The following is a 25068-nucleotide window of genomic DNA, read 5'->3' as shown; positions in this document are numbered from 1 at the left end:
GGTTACATGAAAGAATTCCCTGGTGATCCAGTGGTTAAGACTCTACACTTCCAATGCAGGGGGTGTGGGTTTGATCCTGATCAGGAAACTAGGATCCCACAGGTTGAGTGAGTGGCAGGCCAAAAAAGAAAAAAAAAGGTTAAATGAGAACTTAAACTTTACCTCATTTTTCCCTGTTGGCAGAAAAGTCTTAAATTCTATATGATTAACTTATAAATAGATTGTGTGGAAGTTTTCTTTGAAAATAGCACAGGTGGTTAACTTCTTTTTCCTCCTGTTTCTGGTCTCAAAAACCTCAAAGTTTTCTTTGAAATAGCACAGGTGATTAACTTCTTATTCTCCTATTTCTGGGGCTGTTGATCTTCACACGGTAATTTTCTATATTCCCACTGTCTTCCCACTGTAATCCCACCGTGATTTTATTACATCAGCTGTAATAAAATCATTGGGAATGTTGGTAGTTTCTGCATGGTGCATCTGTGTGTCTTATGTTCTCGTCCCCCTCTGTATTATAACAAATGTTAATTTAACTGTCAATTGGGTGCTTCTCAGCTGCCAAACAGTGTTCCGGGCTCTGAATGCGACAGTGAACAAGACAGCCTAACAAGTCTCTGCCTCTCTGGGGGTGTGTTTTAGGAGGAGGTGAAGTGCCAGCTTATTTTGCTGGTAGTTAAAATTAAACTCTAATGATTTGGTGATTACACAGGAGAAACAAATACCAGTATCTGTTCTCTTGACTCTTAGGTATTTAGAATTTAATGTAAATATAACCTAATTCTAAAAGCTCAGATGGGAGATGGGAGCTGAGAAAACAAAGTGGGAAAACACAGTTCTAGATGTCAAAATACTGCGCTGTGCTTGGTCGCTTCAGCCCTGTTCAACTCTGCAGTCCACCAGCCTCCTCTGTCCGTGGGATTCTCTAGGCAGTAATACTGGAGTGGGTTGCCATGCCCTTCTCCAGGGGATCTTCCCGACCCTGGGATCGAACATGAATCTCCTGCATCTCCTGCATTGCAGGCAGATTCTTTATCTCTGAGCCACCAGGGAAGCCCGTCAAAATACTCACTTTATGAAAATAATCCTGGTGTTTGTCTAAAGTGAAACTTTAGAGAATCAGATAATGGAAACTGGACAGTCAGTTAAGGGAAATAATTATTCTGGTGTAACTTCTAATAAGTAAATAGGTGTCAGATGTACATTTTGAAGAATATGTGGGGAAAACATGGCTAATGGATTACTTCTAATGTACAAAAATTGGTGTCCTATTTAAAGAAATTCTTGGGAGCCCTGTGAAGTAGGTATTTGTTGTTGTAATAAAGAATTACCTGCTTGGTGACCTTAACTGTATGTACACTTTTGTGTGTGTGTCGGGGAAATTTCTTTAGTAATATATATACCCCAAAACAGTCCAGTATAGTTGAATACTGCGTTTCTTAACATTGTTCTGTTATTTCTTAATGTGTCAGTTGCTTAAGACAGATTAGTACTTGCAAATGTGTAGTAAATAATTCTTACTTCTTAGTTACGCAGGGTAAATATTTACACAGTGTGAGTAACTTTTCTGCTTGCTAAAGCAGTACATGGAAGATTTGAAATCTATGTTTTAGGAATACTTTTATTAGGGTGTATTTTTTAAAGGTTTTTATAGAAGAATATAAAACTTATACAAAGGCAGAGATATAGTATGCTTCCAGCAGCTTTAATAATTATTAGCACATGATTTATCTTGTAAACAAATTCCAGGATAGGATGTGTAAAATCTAAGACTACATGGTGTTTGAAAATGTTTTCTTAAATTGACATTCTCTCACTATCTCTGATACTTTGCCCTTGGTGATTATGCTTTGTTTTACTAATAAAAATAATGTAAAAGTGATTTTTCCTTCATCCTCTATTTTATGATTACAAGCAGGACATACCTGAGTTTGGCTAATTTACATGCTAATTGAGAGTTCCCTAAAGGCGGGCCACAGTCCATGAGGTCGCTAGGACTCAACTTGGCGAGTGAACAACAGTGAAGGGATAGGCAGTGTCTGTGAGATTCATGTAAGTTTTGTGGTGAATGGGAAAGAACTAGACCATCAATGGAGTCTGCGCTGTGATACCTAGAAGTGGATCATTGGACCTGGAAAGGGAAATTAACTGTAGATCTAGAGGAGGTTAATTATTTCACTTGAGGTGTCATGCCCACTTGCTAGTCTCTTTTTAAAAAACAGCTAGTTGACTTTAAATTCCTTTCCCTTGTAAGAGAGTGATTGGTGTGTGGTATTCCATAGTACAGTCTCACATAATTCATGTTGCTTCCTTCTTTCCATCCTCCCTCTCTTACTCTGATAGTTTTGAGGAGGGGATAGAAGAGGAGGAGATGTATAGTATAATAGTTTTTATTATTTTACAAAGTATATATTGTGTTTTATATACATAGTGTATACATAGGAATATGTGTAGGCATTGCAACTCAGGTGGGGGATTTTTAATGTTTTATTTTTGTACCCTGGATTATTCCTTTGGCAGCCTGAAATGTGTGGACCTCTTAGAATATTTTTAAATGCATAAAATAAAGCACATAGGATTATAAAGGAAATTATTTTGAAATACAGTTAGAAAATATTAAAGCTGATAATAACATGTCTTTCTTAACATAAGAAGTAACAAGTTCTAGCAACACAGCTAACTATCACAGTAGTGAATATACAAGATCTGCAACACCTTAACGTGAAATGAAAATGCCTGACTTATTTATTTTAATGTCAAGAGTACAAGACATGTAATTCTACTGTGGTTTAAGGCCAACATTCACTATTGAAGGTGGCTAAATGTCACTTAGGGGATAGTGAAAATAAATGTGACCCCGCCCACCCCACTGCACCCCACTGCTCCTGTCCACCTTCCTTAAATTCTGTCCATGAACCCTTTGGCTGTGATCTCAGATTAAGAACATCTGGACTAAGGTTTTGTTTGTGTTCTGGGATGCTTACTTTGAGGCTAAAGGGTTTGAACTTAGCATATAGTCATTAGATGAAATGTGTTCAGACATTGTATCTGCCAGTTTTAGTGACTTTAGAGTAAGCCACAACCATCCAGTGATGCTCGGTTTCCAATGGTCTTGTGAAACCTCAGTGTGCATCTTGTGATTAACTTGGTCTCCTTTTTCTTTCTTGGGCTGTGTTTTCTTAGTATGTATGGATACGTAGTGAATAAATATATCTTAGGTAGTTTCAAAACATCCATGTTGGCTGTAAGTATCTTTTGCTTTTATGTTTTTTTTTTTTTGTTTTCTTTTAAAACACATTTTAATTCTTCTGCAGGATTCGGAAACTTCAGATACGAAATATCCCGCCTCATTTACAGTGGGAGGTAAGAACTTCTATGTTTAAAACTAAGATATTAGTATCTAAGCCTGTTGGTAGTATTTCCGAAGATTTTCCTCCTCTTTCCACCTCTTGGATGTGCTTGAACACAATCCTTCTCTATTATGGTCTTTGTCTTGCATTGGGCTTTTCTTTGTAACAGTATATTACTTCTTTGAAAACAATCTGCTCTTTGAGATACTTTAAGAAATTGAAATAGGTTCTGGTGTAACTGGGCAAACTTCCTCATTCAATCACATCCCACAGAATCTTGTTTGAGATCTTTCTGATGAGATTTGCTAATTGTATTTAAATATGAAGTTCTCTGTTTGGCAGTCTTTTTTAAAAAGATAAATACTGCTATTTATGCTTTATTTTAAAATGTTACTGTGCTTTCTTTTGCTCAGATGGTGGCACTGTGGTAACTGTATATAAACCCAAATCTTTTGGCACAGTTGAATAGCCTGTGTCAGCAATTTCCAAACTATGTTGATGATGTCAAGGTGAGAATTTGAGAACCCAGTAGTTGAAAAGATAAAAGAAAATGTCTGTTGACTCTTTCAGATAATGGAATGTGAAAATTCTTAAAACCTACTTTGGAGATATTAGTGCAGGGAAAACTGCTCAGCTTTTATGTATTTTTAATATAAAAATCAGGAGTAACTAGGTTTGTGTGTTTAACATTAGAGACTCTTCAAATGTCATTTTAGAAAACTAAACTATAACTGTCATCAAAATGCACAGAATGGTTAAAAGATTTCTTTGAGTTGGGGGAAGCTGGCCTGAGGTCTCATTCTCCAAGGCTCCAGTTGGTAACAGATCGCTTATACTCACAGTATTTTGCAGCACATGTATTTTCAGAACAGTATTACTGAATTTAATCTTTGCAGGAGGACTTGATTCTTTGGTCTGTCCTAAACATTTTTCAAGTTACACAATGTATAAAAGGTATATTTTGTAGACAGAATCAGTGGCTTCTTAGGTTAAACTCAATGTGTTTTCTTGTTTTAGTTTAACATTTGTTTAGGAAATTCAGTATCTTGAAGGGTGGGTCCCTGAATTGAGTGCTACTGTATCAAGATTACTGGTTTAATCCCAATTTTTATTAATTTATTTTGAAGTGAAGTATTGTTGATTTACAATGTTGTGTTAGTTTCTGGTATACAACCAAGTGATTCAATATTATATACACATACACACACACATATATACACATATATATTCTTTTTCAGATTAGTTTCCATTATAGGTTATTTTGTTGTTGTTTAGTCACTGAGTTGTGTCCGGCCCTTTGCGACCCTACGGACTGTAGCCCACCAGGCTCCTCTGTCCATTGGGTTTTCTAGGCAAGAATACTGCAGTGGATTACCATTTCCTTCAGGGTATATTCCCCACCCAGGGATCAAACCTGTGACACCTTCATTGACAGGTGGATGCTCTACCACTGAGCCACCAGGGAAGCCCCTGTAGGTTATTATAAGATACTGAATATAATTCCCTGTGCTATGCAGAAGGCCCTTGTTAGTTTATTTATAGTAGTGTGTCTGTATTCATTAATCTCTTCATTTTAACATGGGCAGTGTTAAACGTGATTTTCTATCTGGGAACTATATCTGGTGTAACATAGCTTTCGATGAAAGTCAAGTGGTGGCAGCCACTTTTAGGCGAGTTACGAGTGTTCTAGCATATCATCTGTAGGCAGTGGTTGTTGCCTTAAAATTCATCCATTCTATTGCTTCAAATTTGAATTGCAGTGGATTCTCAAGCATTGTTGATTCTACTTTTGGTGGCTTCTCAAGCTTTCAGTTCGTTGCATTCTTCCTTATTCTGGGTAAAATTTAATCTATGATAATAAAATCTTTATTTGTCATATCTAACTTTTTCTTTTATATTTCATTTTACCCTCCCCGTAGTCCTTTGAGGTGAAGTAAAGTTGGAGACATTATCTCTATTTTCAATTGGGCAAATACGGGCCCACAGAGTTCAAAGAACTAAGTAAGAACAGATACAGAATTTAAAGAAGCATGGAACTAGACTTTGAAACTCTTGACCTTTGATCCCTTTGAAATTTAAAGGGTAGTTTGAAATATTGATTAACAAAATTTATTGAGGGTTTGTCAGGAGTAGGATGAACTGTTGGGATTTTTGCTTTCCTTGAAGACTTGAATGAGCACCACTTGTTATTTCCTTTTTGAGGAGTCAAGTTTTTTTGGGTCTTTGCTTTTAAACCTTTTATTTTGTATTGGGGTACAGCCCGTTAACAATGTTGTGATGGTTTCAGGTGAGCAGCGGAGGGACTCAGCCACACGTACACATATCCGTTCTCCCCAAAGCTCTGCTCTGTCCAGGCTGCCACATAACGCTGAGCATAGTTCCTTGTGCTATACTATCGGTCCTTGCTGGTTACTTATTTTAAATACAGCAGTGTGTACACGTCCATCCCAAGCTCCATAACTATCCCCCACCCCACCCCACCCCCAGCCTCTATGAGTTCGTTCTTTCAGTCTGAATCGCTTTCTGTATCTAAGTCTGTGAGTCTCTTTCGTTTGTATCATTTCTCTTTAGATTCCACATGTAAGGGATGTTGTACGATAATTCTTCTCTGACTTCACTTGGTATGACAATCTGTAGGTCCATCTGTGTTGCTGTAAGTGGCATTATTTCATTCTTTTTAACGGCTGAGTAATATTCCATATGTATATGTACCATATCTTTGTCCCTTCCTCTGTTGATGGACATTTAGGTTGCTTCCATGTCTCGGCTATAGTGAACAGTGCTGCAGTGAACATTGGGGTACATATATTCTTTTGGATCATGTTTTTCTCTGGATATCTGTGCAGAAGTGAGAGTGCAGGGTCATATGATAGCTCTGTCTCTAGTTTTCTAAGGAACCTCTGTACTGTTCTTCACAGTGGCTATATCTAGTTACATTCCCACCCGCTGTGTAGGAGGGTTCCCTTCTCTCCACACCCTCTGCAGCATTGTTGGTGGGTTTTTTGATGATGGCCATTCTAACTGGTGTGAGGTGGTATCTCATTGTAGTTTTGATGTGCATTTCTTTAATAATTAGTGATGTCGGACATCTTTTCATGTGCCTTTTGGTCATCTCTGTATCTTCTCTGGAGAAAGGTCTATTTAGGTCTTCTGCCCATTTGTTTATTGTTGTTTTTGATGCTGTGAGGCATCATGAACTGTTCATAAATTTTGGGGACTAATCCCTTGTTGCTCACATCATTTGCAAATGTTGTCTCCAAATCTGTGTGTTGTCTTTTCGTTTTGTTTATTGTTTCCTTTGTTGTGCAAAGTTCTTGAGTTTAAGTAGGTCCCATTTGTTTATTTTCATTTTTATTTCCATTATTCTGAGGAGTCTCTTTGTGTAACATTTGATTTGAGCACATTGAGTGTGGCAGTTGTCTGATGCCAAAGCCGTATAGGTGATGGTTTTGCACTGACAGGTTTGGACTCCCTCTACAATGGAGAAGTTAGACTTTGACTCCACTAATTAATCTTAGAATCACTATATGGAATCACAACACATTGCATACTTCCTGATTTGATACAATATGAAGTATATAGCAATCTGACTTTGAGTTTATAAAAAGTATGGAAGGGAGAGGCACAGGTGAAATGATACAGTGAAGAAACATAATAGCCAACTCCAGTATATGGGACATGCCACAGGAGAGACAACATTATTTACTTATCAAGCGATGGTATATTAAAAGGGAAGGGGACTGTTAAGGAATGAAATTTATGAGGATAACAAAAAAGCAATCATACACCTGCACTAAATTATTTGTGAACCTTGTAAACAGTCTGGAAGGAGCAGTATGGAGTTTCTTGAAAAGCCTCAGTTTTTTGCAGAAGGCTTTTAGAGTCAGAATTATATCCCAGCTCCACTACTTACTAGTTAGGTGATGTCTGAAGTGATTTTTTTACATTCTTGCAGTCTCATTTTCTTCCTTTTTTAATATGGGGATAATAATAGCCACTTGATTGAATTGCTCTGGGCATTAGAAGGATTATATATGCTAAAGCCCTTAAAAAATGCTTAGTACATACAAGTGCATGCTACATTTTTGCTGCAATACGAACAACGAATTCATTTCCTCCCAACTTTAAGTTCTTGTGCTTAACTCGGATCCAGCCTACAGCACAACACACAAAACCACTAGGTATCACACCAAGGGAAATTTAATGTGCAGGGTACACAAGTGCTAGACGGCTGAACGAACGAAGATGGAATCCATAGATACGGACTGTAGAGAGCAGTTACACCCGGAGGCTGAGTGGGGAAGAGAGGGGTCAAGGGCAGAGGTTGAGGTGATCAGATACCAGAAGCTGGAACAAAGGGCTCAAGTAACTGAGAGTGAGCAAAGGGATGCTGCCTGGCTGTGGCTGGTGCTTGGGATGGGGAGGAAGGGATGTGATGGGGAAGAAGGGAGGTGATGAAGCTGGTTCTGGGAATGCCCAGAGCAGCCGGAGTCTGAAACCCCTTGCTGTTAGGACAATGCTGAGAGGAACAGCTGATTAATGGGGAAGAACATGTGCCATCTCTTCTTCTGTCTTCCCGTTTCCCTCTAGTGCCTTCTTTTTTGACTATTTAAAATTTTTATATATGTGGGTATGTATTTGGCTATTCCAGGTTTTTAATTGCAGCGTGTGGGGTCTAGTTCCTCAACCAGGGATCGAACCCAGGCCCTCTGCATTGGGAGCACGGAGGCCTAGCCACAAGACCACTAGTGAGGTCCGCCTTCTAGTGCCTTCTATCAGCAGAAGCCAATAGGAAACCGCTGACAGAGATGCGACAGGGTGCCAAGCCCCAGCCCCCAGCATCGCAGAGTTGAAAGGTGAATTTGGAACTGAGAGCTTAATAGCCAGTCGGAGCTGCATCTCAGAAGCAGAGATCCCTCCCCTGTGCTGCTGGTTCTCTTCTAGGCCGTTTTCTGTGGGGTCATCAAAGAAGTGACAGGCTCTGGGACCGTGATGCTCTGAGGCATTTTATAAAGTCTGTAACTGGACTGTGAATGATCCTTACACCACTGTGATAGCTTACTTTCTATTTCTTATTTATAGTATCTTTACACCACTGTATTCTACCGAATGACCCAAGCGGACCCAGGTTCTTGGGATACCACCTCCTGCATGCTTTGTGGGTCATGCGGGTGCTAGGTGATTTCTAGCCGTTTTGTTTTGGATGATGATAAAGTGCACTCAAGGACTCTGGAGGGGCTCAGGGTTTCACTGATGCGTCTTAGTAGGTAAAATATGGGAAACTAACTTTTGGAAGTACCTGCTGCCAGAGAGGTAGGTTTGTTTTTTCCCCCACACATGTGGAGTGTAGAAGGGAACTAGGAGAAACTGTTTCTTCTCCACCTCCTACCCTGTGGCCTTTTTTATTGAAATCAACTGATTTTTTAAAATTAATTTTTTGGGGAACATAGTTGCTTTACAATGTTGTGTTAGTTCCGGCCGTACTGCAAAGTGAATCAGCTCTACCTGCACATACATCCCCTCTCTCTTGAATTTCCTCCTCATTTAGGTCACCACAGAGCGTTCAGCAGAGTTCCCTGTGCTATACAGCAGGTTCTCATTAGTTATCTATTTCATACATAGTATCAACTATACATGTGCCAATCCCAGTCTCCTAATCTATCCACCCCCACCCCTTGGTATCTATACACCTGTTCTGTGCATCTGTGTCTCTATTTCTGCCCTGCAAATAAGATCATATGTTCCATTTTTCTAGATTCCACATCTGTAGGCTAATACATGATGTTTGCCTCCCCACCACCCCACCCCTGACTTCACTCTGCATGACAGACTCTAGTTCCATCATGTCTCCTCAAATGATCCCATTTCCTTCCTTTTTATGGCTGAGTAATATTCCATTATGTACACGTATCACATCCTCTTGATCTACTCATCTGTCAATGAACCATCTGGGCCTTGAGGTAAAGCCGACATACATTCTGCATTTTCCAGCAAGTTGTAATTTTAAAGTGTGCATTTCTCAAGTATTTTTCAGATCACAGATTCAAAATTATGTAATATTCAAGCCACCCACTTGGCTAAAGTACTTGAAGAGTAGATTTGTGATGTGACCAGAACTGGAAGGGCTCCTCTAAAGATAGATAGTCCTGATGGTGGGCAGACCTGGATCCTCAGATGCCTCAAGAGACATAGACATGATTTATGGGACAAGGATTTAAGGGTTCTTGGGCAAACATCAAAGAGGTGAGGAGGGGATAGAGCCCCAGCAGAGCGCTTGACTTTAAACAAACACCTTTGAGAATCCTTTTTCTTTTGCCTTAACTCAGTGTCTTAAATTGGTCCCATTTTCTGAGATTAAGGAGTGTCTTTCTTCATTAAAAAAATAAATTGCCAAGGCCTCAGGAAAGGGCTTGTTAGGGTTACTCCTAATCTTACTGTCTTAATACTACTACTCTCCAGTCAAGGTTGCTGGTACTTAAACATGTTAAAAGGGGAGACTCCCCTGAAGGAAAGTGTAAGACCCGTTGATTACCTGAATGAAGTGTCTATAGTAAAGCGCAAGTTAGGTTCTCGTTTGGGGGTCACGTATTGAAAGTAGAATGATGTTCTCACAGAGGTTATTGTCTGGGAAAATACACTGAGCTATTGGGTTAATGGTCTGCTCTTGCCTGGAGCGACTGTATTTTCGGAGGCAGGATTTTGAATATGGGTTTTCGGAGGCAGAATTTTGAATATGTGATCTGACAAATACTGATGGGGAATGCATAGATGACCAGTGCAAGTTCGATGCATGAAGCAGGGCACTCAAAGCCAGTGCTCTGGGACAACCCAGAGGGATGGGGCGGGGAGGGAGGAGGGAGGGGGTTTCAGGATGGGGGGATGCGTGTGCATCCGTGGCTGATTCATGTCAATGTATGGCAAAAACCACCACAGTATTGTAAAGTAATTATTCTCCAATTAAAATAAATTAAGAAAAATTTAAAAAAAGAAAATTACAGTTTGCTGGAAACTGAAGAATGTAAGTTGGCTTTATCTCAAGGCCCAGATATCAGATATTTCCTGGACTTCATTGAGGTGAGAAGATGAATATCTCAGGAAGAAACTCTGAAGAGGTTTTCACAGTGTAAAGTTCATTTTTCTGCCATGTTCGTTGTCTGGTGTGATGGAATAAAGGAAGTAGGAGCTGTCTCCTGGTCTCAACCTAGGGAAGTAAAGGGGGGGCCCTTCATAACTAAAGCATCCCCAGCTTGCCTCCAGGCTTCTGACATACCAGTGGATTAGCCTCTGGTTCTTGGCATGGAAAGCAAGTAGCCAGTACACTGAAAATAAAAGCCCAAAGTTTTAAGTTGGACATTGTAATATAAAATATTCTTTGCTTTTTTTTCTCAGCAGAGTCATCTTAATTTCTCTTTCAGAGGTCTCCTTGGTTCTTCTGTGTAAGCTTGAAGCAATTTTTGGTAGTAAGTGGATCTTGTCAGAAATCTTGCAAGGCTTTTTCTGTAGGGACCTAGGATTGTACTAACACCACTTTCTTTATTGAAACACTTAGGCTTGTCACTTTGAACGGACCTCCTAGTTTGGAGAAACTTGACTTCTAGGGCGTAGGGAATGTTAGAAAGCCTTTGCTTCCTTCAGTGATTAAAAGACATTTTTTTTCCTCTGAAGTTCGGGGGTGGGGAGTATAGCATTAGTGTAAGATGTAGTATGAAGAAGCGAAACTTCCCTGTAAATTACACCAAAGTGAGTCCCGGCCACTGTGGTAGAAGGGCCCAAACTTGAGAGAGATGCCCGCATTTCAGACTGTACTGAAAAATATACTCTGATCAGACATCTTCTTATAAGATAAGGCAAGTACCTCTAATGGGCAAATGCTTACTAATGAGGGTGAGTTGTAGATGTCAGAAATTTCCATATGATTAATAACAGTTTCTTAAAGCTGGTAACATCTCTGTGAAGACTATTACTTTTCTTTCTGTGTGGACTCGGGATATAGTAAGAAAGGCTGATAATAGGAGACCTCCCTGAATTCACTACTGTGATATAGAAATAGCAATCTCATTATGCTGGGTGCTGGCAGTAGGGAAAACAAACGGGTCTTTATTTAGAAACAAGGAAGGAGGCAAGAAAGTAGCGGTGCCTTGTTAACTAGTCTGGGGGGAAATAAATAATAGCATAGTTGGAAGCATAGCATAGAATATTAGCATAGCATAGAGCTAACTCATACCACTCCCTCATGGGAAGCCTTGGATGGCTGTGTGCTGAGAACCAGACTGCCTGAGAGACTCCGTTCGGGTGGAGTCACTTCCAAATGAAGGAGGAGGCAGGGGCCTTGGAGTCTGTGAGTTGAAGTCCCCAGTGAAGGCTGATGTCCTTAAAACCACAGGATCAGTCCTTCATACTCATCTCTCAAAGTGCTGAGTCCTGTTTGGTGCCCTGGTCAGCGTGGTTTGGTGCTGTGTGGTCCGTGATGGGTATGCGAATGAATGCCATACAAAAATTAGATGAGAGCAAAGCATCTTAAATATAATCAACAACGTAACACGATGAGGTCCTTTAACTCAAACAGCAAAAAAATACCTGTAGAAACTCGGGGTTTACGTTTAAGCATGAACTGAGCAAGAAGTCATAGGCATTAATGTGAAATATAAATATCCATAGTTGTTTGGTCTGAAGCGTAAATGACAGCGTGGGCAATTGGCCTCTGAAGGGTGGAGGGCAATCTTGTGGGACTGAACCCTTAACCTGTGGAGTCAGGTTCTATCTCCAGGTAGAAAGTGTCAGAATTGAGCTGAACCATAGGACACGCATCTCGTGTCTGAGAATTGGTTATTGGTGGTGTGGGAAACACCCCCTCCACGTGTTGGAATTGGACCTAGCAACCTGAAAGAGGAAGTGTTTTCTAAAAAAATATTTATGTATTTGGCTGCACTGGTTCTTAGCTGCGGCATGTGGGATCTAGTTCCCTGACCAGGGGTTGCACCCGGGCTCCTTGCATTGGGAACACGGAGACTTAGCCACTGGACCACCAGGGAAGTCCTGAAAGAGGAGGTTTTGTTGGATTGTTTGAAAAATCATCATGGCTTCAGTAAATTTGAGTACGAAGAGTTGTTAGAAGTAGTTGATGTCTATCAAATAATTTTGAGGGGACATAATAGGCAACAATGAGACCACTGACTCTGCTAAGTGATCTTTCTTCCCCGTGGCCTGACTCTGAGGACTGGCCAGTAAACCGCTGACACTTACTGAGCACTAATGTGCCAGTATTTCTGGTCCTAATCTGCTGAATTGACTTGTTTTAATCTTCACCACAGTCCCATGATCCTACTTTGCAGATGAGACAGCTGAGGTCAGAGAGGTGAAGTAATTTGCCCAGGGTCATGCAGCTGGAAAGTGGTAGGGTTTCTGCTCTTAATCAGGTTACTCAAACAGAACACTTCCCCTGAAAGGTAAGTTTCTGTTTCTTGAAATGATCATCATTTATTTGCTTTCAGCATGCCCCTGAAAGTTTGACAGTGAACCCAATAGAAATTGGATCTTCCCTGGGTCTGGAGGAAATATATGGTTATGTGCAATGAATGGGCTCAGACAGATTATTTGGGGAAGTTATTGGTAAACTGTTCTGTTTAGCCAACTGTGGACAATAGAGTTCTTCATTCATCGTTGCTCTGGGAGGGCCCGGACTTGGCCTTGTTTGAAATGAGCTGGTGCAAGTTGTTCGGGGAATACATGTTTGCCTGTGAGCCCTAGATGTGCGGTGTACGAGGCATGTGCTCTGGTCCTAACCAGCTCCCTATCTGTGTTTACTGCACCCTTGCATGTGATGCCTGGACTTTTTGTGTCCTGTGCTTCATAGTCCTTCTGAGATAGTCATCTCAAAGGTCTGCAAGGTCTGCATGTCCTTTATCTAAACTTTTTATTATGAAAAATACCAAACAAAAAGGCTAAATTAATGATACTTTGCAACCATTATCAATGTGCAGTCAGTCAGTCCCTCTTTTTAAAAGTATTTATTTTCATTATTCGTTTGGCTGCGTCAGGTGGGTCCCAGTTGTGCTACGAAGTTCTTTTGTTGCTGCGTACTGACGCTCTAGTTGTGGCTCGGGTTCAATAGCTAAGGTGGCAGGGCTTAGTTGCCCTGAGATACGTCGGATCTTAGTTCCCTGACCAGGGATCGAACCTGTGCCCCACCCTGCATTGCAAGATGGAGTCCCAACCACTAGACCCCCAGGGAAGTCCCAGTCTCTCTCTTTTTAAAATAACTCTAGCTTCTTCCATCTTTTCCCAGATTATTGAAGTACATCCTGGACATCACAGCACTTAATTCAGTAAACAGTGACTTCATCTCTAAAAGTTAATGTCTCTATTAGTTTGCTAGGGTTGCTGCAAAACACCACACACTGGGTGGTGTAAACAACAATTTTTCAGTCTCACAATTCTGGAAGCTGGAAGTCTGATATCAGATGGCGCTAGTGATAGAACCTGCCTGCCAGTGAAGAAGATGCCTAAGACACAGGTTCAGTCCCTGGGTTGAGAAGATCCCCTGGAGGAGGGCATGGCAATCCAGTCTGGTACTCTTGCCTGGAGAATCCCCATGGACAGAGGAGGCTGGCAGGCTGCAGTCCATGGGGTCACAAAGAGTCAGACAGGACTGAAGTGTACGTGGCACGCATGCATGAGGATTTGTCCGAGGGCTCTCTGTTCGGGCAGTTCCTTGGTTTGTGACACTGTAAATCCAACCTTCACATGGTGTTGCTGTGTGTCTGTCCGTCCAGATTTCTTTCTCTCTCTCTTTTTTTTTTTTTAAGATTTTTTTATTTTGAACCATTTTTAAAATGTTTACTGAATTTGTTACAATACTGCTTCTGCCTTTTGTTTTGTTTTTTTTGGCCGGCAAGGCATGTGGGATCTCAACACCCTGACCAGGGATTGAACCTGCACCCTCTGCATTGGAAGGCAAAGTCTTAACCACTGGGCCACCAGAGAAGTCCCCAGATGTCTCCTTTCTGTAAGGATACCAGCTATATTGTATTAGGGACCATCCTAATGACCTCGACTACCTCTGTAAATATCCTATTTCCAAATACAATTGAACTATGGTACTAGGAATCAAGACTTCATCCTATGGATTTTGGGGAGGATGGATATAATTCAGTCCTTAACAGTGTCTTTAAAAAATCCATGTGTTAAATGAATAGTAACTCTTACATATCAAATCTAATCATATTTCCGTGGTTATCTTTTATAAAATTTTTTTGAGTCAGGATCCAAATAGGATCTTTTTTTAAGACAGTTAATAGGATCATCTTTTTTGGGGAGGGTGTAGTGTATTTGTTGAAGTTGGTTTTATTCTTTAGAATGTTTCACATTCTTTGCTGAACTACATCCATGTGTGGTCACTTTACACGTTCCTCTGACCCTTGTGGGACTTGGATTAGAATCAAGTTCACTTTTGGCTTGTTTTAACATAATTCGCATTTTTGGGTTGTAAAATGCCATTGATCATTGTTAGATTCAATACTTTGTGGCTGTAGGATGGTGTTACTCTTAATTCTACAGTTTCTTCATATATCAGTTAGAATGCATTTGTATAGAGGAACTTGTCCTTATTAGCTCTTGAATTATTAGGAAAGATTGAAGGCAGGACAAAAAGGAGATGACAGAGGACAGATGGTTGGATGGCATCATTGACGCAATGGACATGAGTTTGAGCAAGCTCCAGGAGATAGAGAAGGACAGGGAAGCCTGGTGAGCTGCAGTCCATGGGGTCGCAAAGAGTCAGACATGAGTGAGCAACTGAACAACAGCAATAGTCTGTGTAGGAGAGAGGAAAAATGGTTGATTCTTTCCAGTCATTTACTTCCTTATAAACATTGGGTGCCTTGGCATCCTACAATGAGTTGTTTTTGTTTTTGAACCAATGAGGTTTTGTGTGTAGTTGTGAGTTCATGATCTGAAACATACGTGGGTTTCAAAATTACTAGAGTCGTTCTTACTGATGATCAGGTTATCCAAACCTGAGAGGCCTGTCCTCTTGATGCCTCCTTGGTAGTTGATAGCTTCCTCGATCGTTGGTTTAAGAAATTCTAAGTTTGTCTTGTGTATTTCCTGTTGCAAGGACTGGAATAAGCCCTTTCTTCAGAAGCCTGCTCTCTTGGGAAATGGTATTTAGACATCATAGTGTGATCACACCCCTCTTTGGACCACATCCGTTGGCATTTCCTTGGTCATTAATTTTCTTGCAGCACGTATGCTCTCAGTTCCTCTCCCTGCAGCTTTAGTCATGGTTACTCTTGTATATTATTCCCCAACATGTGCTTCTTCATTCTTTATTTTTTTCCTGGCCGTGCTGAGCTGCATGCAGCATCATAGTTCCCCCACCAGGCACTGAACCTGCACTCCTTGCATTGGAAACTTGGAGTCTTAACCACTGGACCACCAGGGAAGTCCCATGCTTCTCCATTCTTAGATGTGAACAGTTCTATGCACTCTTTGTTTTCTCTCTCTGAAAAATTCCACTTGTTTCTACTGTTTTTGTTTTTGCTTTGTATTTGGAAGCAAACATTTACTTAAATATCCATTCAACTAAGGTGTCTAAAATAAAATCTTCTCTCTTGAATCATTGCTCTGCTTTCTCTGTGAAATGTAATATTACTTAGGTCGTTTGGGCTTGGCCTTGACGTTATTCTTGATTCTCTTTCTCCCGGTTGCTCTCTGACCACAGGGCGCCAGGTGTCGTGAAGCACCCCCTCCCCCACTCCCAGCCCCATGCTTCCTTTGGTTTGGTGTTCTTTCCTGATGACTACCCTGTGGAGGATTCACCTGTAAGTCAGCCACTGAAAGCATCTCACCATGTGTAAATAGGGAAAACAGCCTGTAGGCACAACCATCCTATGGAGGATTGTCCATGGAGGGCATGTGTTCTCAAGCTTTGAGATAATTTTTAGAGGTGCCTGAGCACTAATTTTAAGATGCTGTGTTATTGCCAAGTTGTGTTAGTTGGCCACGTTGCCAAGTGCCAAGCTCTTTCAATTTCACAACCTGCAGATGAGTCCTATAATACTTCCAGTGAAAACCATTGGCCCTTTTGTGTCTGAATTACATTAAACTACTCACAACCACAAACAGATTGCGTATGGTTGTAAACAGGAAAGGTCATAAAAAGAAGTTTTCAGTTTCAGTAGTATTCACTTCAAGTCATGGGAGATTAAAGAAGAAATAATTGGTAAGTCTCTGTTTCTGATTTACATGATTGCTGCACTGCTTCAAGTTTAGATTGGTAATTAGGAATAAATGCGATCCCGTGAAAAAACCCCTGAGAGGAAAAGAAGTTAAGTACTTGTGGGTTGGAAATAGTGTTATAGTTATTCAAACGTTAATGTTCTGTAGCCAGAAAAAGTGACTTTTAAAAAGCTTTAAAGATGTTAAAACTTTGTAATCTTTTATTTTCACAGGATCCAGTAGATCTTTGTTTTAGTGTGCCAAGAGCCCTAAAAACACTGACCTAATCCTTGCTGTTTTTGGTGCAAAATGGTACCCTGAGGGTGAAGTAAGAGATTTGTCTGCTTGATTGAAGCCGTAAAGACAGAAGACCTGTGTGATTTTATTGACATTTCTGATATCAAAAACATGGTGTCTTTTCCAGTACCACTTCTCTGTTCCTCCAACACCAACTTAAGTGTCTTAACAATTCAGTTCAATTCTGATGTTATTCAGTTTAGCATCAGACTCCACAGGACCACCCTCTTTTCAGACGCCAGGTGCAGAGGAATGCCCAGGCTACTCACAGTTGTTCCTGGTTGACCACAAAGCTGGATGGAGGGTCCCACAATGCCCCGACTGCCCTTTGACAGTTCACTAGAATGGCTCACGGAACTCAGGAATGTCCACTACTTACTATGACCAGTTTACTCTGAAAGGTACAACTTGGGAACAGCCGAGTGGAAGGGATGCACAGAGCATAGGGTGTGAGGAGGGACTGTGGAGCTTCTGTGCCTGTTCCGTGTTTGCCTTCTCCCCACATCTGCACATAGTCACCAGCCCAGAAGCTCTCCGAGCCCTGTCCTTTTAGGCTTCTGTGGAGGCTTCCTCACACTGGTATGATTGATGGAGTCATTGGCTGTTGGTGATTAACTCGCCCTCCAGCCCCTTCCCTCTTGCCAGGCGTGGAGAAATGAGAATGTAAGTTCTGAACCTCCAGTTGTGCCTTAGTCTTTCTGACGACCAGTCCCTCATCCTGAAGCTATCTAGGGACCCACTGAGACGGGCCTCGTCAGGGTGAAAGGTATTCCTTGTCACTCCTGTCATTCAGGAAACGGAAGGATCTCTGTGTTGGGAACCAGGGACGAAGACCAAATACATATTTCTTCTGCCTCAGGAGACAGAGTCATCCTCCGTGACTGGCATCCTTGACACAAAACTTTTCAAAGTAGAAATGGTAGAAGAACAAGTTGAATTCTAGCCATATGTTGTAACCATCTTATTGTACAAGGGCATTCTGGTCATTTAGAAGAAGGCATTCCCAAACCCAGTAGATAATCAAGTAGCTTGAGTTGAAAAAGAATGCCAAAGTAAAACCCCCCAAACCCCTAAACCTTTGGTGGGAGTTGAGTTAGGAGTAAGGTTGAAAGTCACACCATGTGTCCCATATGGTAGTTTGAGCTCTCCCTCCCCTTTCTACCTCTTGCTACTATTACCAGTTTATTATAAAGTGTCCAAATAAGTAACAGCCAAGTGAAATGGACGCATCGGGCTAAGTATGGGGGAAGGGCATGGGGCTTCTTCCCCTCATACAGGCTTTCCCTTTTCCCTCCCTCTGCTTTTTTTCTTTTCTTCCTGTTTTTGAAAGCACAGAATTATATTTAAACAAAACTCCTAGTCCCACACTGAGGTTTGCATTTCTTGTGATGGTCTTTAGAGAGCAGTTGAACTGAATCAAAGGTGAGTTTTCATCTATTAATTCTGTGATATGTACAAAAGTGGATCAAATTCAGTGAATGTCATCAAAATGAGCTGTGAGAGTTAGCCTGTAATTCAATGGGACATTTGTGTGTGTGTGTCCCCGTTTCCCCACCCCCACGCCACCCAGCGAGGGTTTCGTTTTTAAACAACAGTGAAGGGAATTCCCTGGCGATTCAGTGGTTAGGATTGGCACTTTAACTGTGGTGGCCCTGGTTCCATCCCTGGCCGGGGAATTAAGATCTCATAAGCCTTTCTTCATGGCCAAAATAATAAATAAGCAAAAAACAAACAAAATGATAGTGAAAACTTCACTTTAAGGAGACAATGAGTAAACGGTTTCAAAATACTGAAAACATGAAGAATGCTTAATTTACTCATACAAGCCATCTAAGAACACATGTAAAAGGACAAGGCCAGAAGAGCAAAAACCAGGACGCTAACAGTCCTCTGAGAGCCTTGTAGGTAACTTTTATTTTTTATCTTCTTCAGAGGATCTCTGTTTCATCATTAAGACCCTTAATTTTTTACAGGATGTAACTTAAATACTCTAATTGGAAACTAAGGTTGAGTGTACTTTAAGGATGAATATGGGCTTATTTGATAACCAAAATAGGGATAAATTGTTGAGTCCAAGAAGAAAATGGAGAGAAATAAGCCTGATTTTTCTAATTGGAGGATAATTACTTTACAGTGTTGTTGGTTTCTGTCATACATCCCCATGAATCAGCCACAGGTATACCTATGTCCCCTCCCTCTTGAAATTCCCTCCCACCTCCCAGCCCACCCCACCCCTCTAGGTTGTCAGAGAGCCCCAGGTTGAGCTCCCTGCATCATATAGCAAATTCCCACTGTTTTTTTTTTTTTTTTTCTACATATGGTAATGTATATGTTTCAATGCTACTCTCTCAATTCATCCCACTCTCTGCCCCCACCCCAGTGCCCACAGGTCTGTTCTCTGTCTTTGTCTCTGTTGCTGCCCTGCAAATAGGTTCATCAGTACCATTTTTCTAGGTTCCAAGAGGAAGCTTTAAGATTGATGGTCAGGAAAGTGTACATACTGGGTCAGATACACATAAACTCAGTTCAGTTCAGTTGCTCAGTCGTGTCTGACCCTTTGCGACCCCATGAACCGCAGCACACCAGGCCTCCCTGTCCATCACCAACTCCCAGAGTCCACCCAAACCAGTGTCCATTGAGTTGGTGATGCCATCCAACCATCTCATCCTCTGTCGTCCCCTTCTTCTGCCCTCAATCTTTCCCAGCATCAGGGTCTTTTCAAGTGAGTCAGCTCTTTGCATCAGGAGGCCAAATGATTGGAGTTTCAGCTTTAATATCAGTCCTACCAAGGAACGCCCAGGACTGATCTCCTTTAGGATGGACTGATTGGATCTCCTTGCAGTTTAAGGGACTCTCAAGAGTCTTCTCCAACACCACAGTTAAAAGCATCAGTTTTTCGGCGCTCAGCTTTCTTCACAGTCCCAACTCTCACATCCATACATGCCCACTGGAAAAACCATAGCCTTGACCAGATGGACCTTTGTTGGCAAAGTAATGTTTCTGCTTTTTAATATGCTGTCTAGGTTGGTCATAACTTTCCTTCCAAGGAGTAAGCGTCTTTTAATTTCGTGGCTGCAATCACCATCTGCAGTGATTTTGGAGCCCAGAAAAATAAAGTCAGCCACTGTTTCCCCATCTATTTGCCATGAAGTGGTGGGACCAGATGCCATGATCTTAGTTTTCTGAATGTTGAGCTTTAAGCCAACTTTTTCACTCTCCTCTTTCACTTTCATTACGAGGCTCTTTAGTTCTTCTTCACTTTCTGCCATAAGGGTGGTGTCATCTGCATATCTGAGGTTATTGATATTTCTCCCAGCAATCTTGATTCCAGCTTGTGCTTCCTCCAGCCCAGCATTTCTCATGATGTACTCTGCATATAACTTAAATAAACAGGGTGACAATATACAGCCTTGACGTACTCGTTTTTCTATGTGGAACCAGTCTGTTGTTCCATGTCCAGTTCTAACTGTTGCTTCCTGACCTGCATACAGGTTTCTCAAGAGGCAGGTCAGGTGGTCTGGTATTCCCATCTCTTTCAGAATTTTCCACAGTTTATTGTGATCCACACAGTCGAAGGCTTTGGTATAGTCAATAAAGCAGAAGTGGATGTTTTTCTGGAATACTCTTGCTTTTTTGATGATCCAGCGGATATTGGCAATTTGATCTCTGGTTCCTCTGCCTTTTCTAAAACCAGCTTGAACATCTGGAAGTTCATGGTTCACGTATTGCTGAAGCCTGGCTTGGATAATTTTAAGCGTTACTTTACTAGTGTGTGAGATGAGTGCAATTGTGCGGTAGTTTGAGCATTCTTTGGGATTGCCTTTCTTAGGGACTGGAATGAAAACTGACCTTTTCCAGTCCTGTGGCCACTGCTGAGTTTTCCAGATTTGGTGGCATATTGAGTGCAGCACTTTCACAGCATCATCTTTCAGGATTTGAAATGGAATTCCATCACATCCACTAGCTTTGTTTGTGGTGATGCTCTCTAAGGCGCACTTGACTTCACGTTCCAGGATGTCTGGCTCTAGGTGAGTGATCATGATTATCTGGGTCGTGAAGATCTTTTTTGTACAGTTCTTCTGTGTATTCTTGCGACCTCTTCTTAATATCTTCTGCTTCTGTTAGATCCCTAATATTTACTTACTTACCCAAGTAAGACGGTAGGTGTTGCGAGAGGGCATCAGAGGGCAGACACACTGAAACCACAATCACAGACAAATAGCCAATCTGATCACACGGACCACAGTCTTGTCTAACTCAGTGAAACTAAGCCATGCTGTTTGGGGCCACCCAAGATGGATGGGTCATGGTGGAGAGGTCTGACAGAATGTGGTCCACTGGAGAAGGTAATGGCAAACCACTTCAGTATTCTTGCCTTGAGAACCCCATGAACAGCATGAAAAGGCAAAAAGATAGGATACTGAAAGAGGAACTCCCCAGTCGGCAGGTGCCCAATATGATACTGGAGATCAGTGGAGAAATAACTCTAGAAAGAATGAAGGGATGGAGCCAAAGCAAAAACAACACCCAGTTGTGGATGGGACTGGTGATAGAAGCAAGGTTTGATGCTGTAAAGAACATAGGAACCTGGAATGTTAGGTCCATGAATCAAGGCAAATTGGAAGTGGTCAAACAGGAGATGACAAGAGTGAACATTGACATTCTAGGAATCGGCAAACTAAGATGGACCGGAATGGGTGAATTTAACTCAGATGACCATTATATCTACTACTGTGGGCAGGAATCCCTTAGAAGAAATGGAGTAGCCATCATAGTCAACAAAAGATAATAGAGTTTTGCCAAGAGAACGCACTGGTCATAGCAAACACCCTTTTCCAACAACACAAGAGAAGACTCTACGCATGGGCATCACCAGATGGCCAACACCAAAATCAGATTGAATTATATTCTTTGCAGCCAAAGATGAAGAAGCTCTATACAGTCAGCAAAATCAAGATCGGGAGCTGACTCTGGCTCAGATCATGAACTCCTTATTGCCAAATTCAGACAGAAATTGAAGAAAGTGGAGAAAACCACTAGACCATTCAGGTATGACCTAAATCAAATCCCTTATGACTATACAGTGGAAGTGAGAAATAGATTTAAGGGACTGATAGACAGAGTGCCTGATGAACTATGGATGGAGGTTCGTGACATTGTATAGGAGACAGGAATCAAGACAATCCCCAAGAAAAAGAAATGCAAAAAAACAAAATGGCCGTCTGAGGAGACCTTACAAATAGCTGTGTAAAGAAGGGCAGCGAAAAGCAAAGAAGAAAAGGAAAGATACACCCATTTGAATGCAGAGTTCCAAAGAATAGCAAGGAGAGATAAGAAAGCCTGCCTCAGCGATCAATGCAAAGAAATAGAGGAAAACAACAGAATGGGAAAGACTAGAGATCTCTTCAAGAAAATTAGAGATACCAAGGGAACGTTTCATGCAAATTGGGCTCAATAAAGTAAAATGTTAGCTGTAGTATTTTTGTGGATTCCCTTTATCAGGTTGAGGATATTCTTTGTGTTCCTAGTTTGTTGACAGTCTTTATAGTGAGTGAATGTTGGTTTGTGTCAAATGGTTTTTCTGCACAAATTGATATGATCATGCAGTCGCTTTAGACTGTTACTGTGATGGATTACATTGTTCTTCAAATATTGAACCAATCTTAGATTCCTGAGATAAATTCCACTTGGTTGTGGTGTTTTATTCTTTGAACTTATTCCTTGATTCAATTTGTTAACTTTGTGGTTGACAGTTTAGTGTGTCTCTGTCCATGAGGGATATTAGTTGGTAGTTTTATTTTTTGTGTGTGTTGTCTTTGACTTTGTTATCAGGGTAATATCGTCTCAAACTGTCTTGTGAAGTGCTTGTTTATGTGTTTTGGAAGAGATTTTGCTGAGATGACAGTATTTCTTTAAATGCGTGATAGCATTTGCCAGTGAAACCACCTGAGCATAAAGATTTCTTCCTTAGAAGATGTTTTATTTATTTTTTTAGTTCAATTTCAATCTTTTTACATAGTTATAGAGCTTCTTTGGCTATTTTATCTTGGGTAGTTTTGGTGATCTGTAGTTGCTTCAGAATTGGTTAATTTCATTCAAGTTGTTGAATAGAGATGCACAGAGTTTTGCAGTATTCCCTCGTTATCCTCTAATTGTCTATGGGGTCTGTGGTATTACCTCCTTTATTCCTGATATTGGTAATGTGTTCTCTTGTGTGCACACACTCTTCCTCTTTCTCTCATCATCTTTGTCAGTCTTGCCACAAGTTTATCCATTTTATCTTTTTTCTCCAAGGAAACAGTATGTGGTTTCATTAATTTTTTTCCTGCTTTTTTCTTTTCATTGATTTGACTCTTCATTATTTTATTTTTTTCTACTTTGTTTGGGTTTATTTTATGCTTTTCTTTGCTAGTTTAAGATGGAAGCTTGGGTTATTAACTGGAGACCCTTTCTTTTTTAATTCCTAGTGTAAATGCTATGAATTTCCCTTTAAATAACTTAATGCCATAAATCTTGGTTTTGTTTTCTTTTTTTTCATTTTTCTTCAGTTCAAAGTATTTTCTGATTTCCCTTGAGACTTGCTCTTTGACCTATGGACTTTTTTCCTTTATAACTTGTAGGTTTTTGTTTTTTAATTATTTATTTATTTGGCCTTATTGCATCTTAGTTGCAGAATGTGGGATCTAGTTCCCTGACCAGGGATTGAACCTGGTTCCCCTGCATTGGGAGCACAGAGTCTCAGCCTCTAGACCACCAGAGAAATCCCTTAACTTGCATTAATAGTTTAATTACACTACAGTTGGTAAATATACCTTGTACACTTATATTTCATTAATCGATTGTCACTTGTTTTATATCTTCATTTTAGATAGATATAGCATATTTTGGCAAATGTTTCGTGTTGTTGGGTAGAGGGCTCTACGAATGTTGTAGTTCCAATTGGTTGATAGTGTTCAGTTCTTCTGTATGTTTGCTGATTTTTGGTCTCTTATTCCATCCTCTCCCGAGAGTGGAGTATTTAAATCTCTTATTACAGTCATTTGCCTATTTCTCCTCTCAGTTTTGTTTCTGTTTCATATATTTTGAAGCTCTGTTGTTTGGTCTATATAAACTTAGCATTGCTATGTCTTCAGAGTGAATTGACCCTTTGATTATGATGTAATGTCCTTCTTCATCTCTGATAGCTTTCTTTGCTTTGAACTCTACTTTGAGACTGAATACCACTCCAGCTTTCTTTTGGTTAATGTATGCATGGTATCTTATTACACTATTCTTTTTTTACCTTGAAGTTTGAATGAGTTTCTTTCTTTTTTTTTTTTTTATTTAGGCTGAGCCAGGTCTCAGTTGTGGCATGTGGTATCTAGTTTCCTGACCAGGGATTGAACCCCGGCCCTCTGCATTAAGAATGCAGTTTTATCCACTGGACCACCAGGGGATTCCCTGAATGAGTTTCTTTAAGGTAGCACATGGTTGGTTTTGTAGGCTTCTTATTATTAACATCCTTAGTCTCTACCTACTAGATACCAGCAGCTCCCTACCTCCCCAAGTTGTGACCATTAAAAATGTCAACAGATATCGTCAAAGATCATCTTGGGGACAACATAATCCCTAGCTGAGAACCACTGTTGTGTAAGTAATGTGTTATTTTTCTTTTTCTGCTTTGATTTTCAACAATTGATGATATGTCTGAAGATAGACTTTGGGGGGTTTTTCTTGTTGAGGCTGTAAAGAGGAAGCACCCAGTTTTCCTCCTATGTTGGGAAAAACCCAGTTCTTTCTGACTCTGTCTTTTCTTTCCTGAGTGTCTCCTTTACACTCAGAACACTTCACTTCTGTCACTCAAGTCACCAAAATACGTGGAAAATTTACTTTCAACAAGCAATTCTCTGTAGCTTCTGGTGGGTGTCCTATAATTTAACTGAATTCTAACACTTTCTGCCTGGAGAAAGTGTCAGATCCCAGAGGTTAAAGGTTCAATTCCAGGAAACTGCACATGTTAGTCGCAAATCTGGGTTATTATTATCTATGCTTCTGACCAACCAGCAGTAGATAAGAGGTTGCAAAGATCTCCCTTCTTGGTTTTGATTGATTTGCTAGTGGCTTACTAAAATCAGGGAAACATATGCTTACATTTACCAGTTTATTTATTGTTGTTGTTTAGTAGCTAAGTCCAACTGTTAGCGATACCATGGGCTGTAGCTTGCCAGGT

The 25068-nt window shown here is 40.7% G+C and overlaps 1 protein-coding gene across 3 annotated transcripts in view; it reads left to right on the top strand.

The window, feature by feature from the left end:
* The window catches only part of IGF2BP3 (insulin like growth factor 2 mRNA binding protein 3), a 143820-nt gene that overhangs the window by 38160 nt on the left and 80592 nt on the right, over positions 1 to 25068 (top strand). For all 3 annotated transcript variants that reach the window (XM_043462832.1, XM_043462831.1, XM_043462833.1), the window contains exon 3: positions 3309 to 3357. In XM_043462832.1, the coding sequence (XP_043318767.1) occupies positions 3309 to 3357 (49 nt within the window). The remainder of the gene's footprint in view (positions 1 to 3308; positions 3358 to 25068) is intronic.

The sequence above is a fragment of the Cervus canadensis genome, chromosome 3, assembly GCF_019320065.1.
Source record: "Cervus canadensis isolate Bull #8, Minnesota chromosome 3, ASM1932006v1, whole genome shotgun sequence".
Taxonomy (NCBI): domain Eukaryota; kingdom Metazoa; phylum Chordata; class Mammalia; order Artiodactyla; family Cervidae; genus Cervus; species Cervus canadensis.
This window is presented reverse-complemented; position numbering and strand designations above follow the sequence as displayed.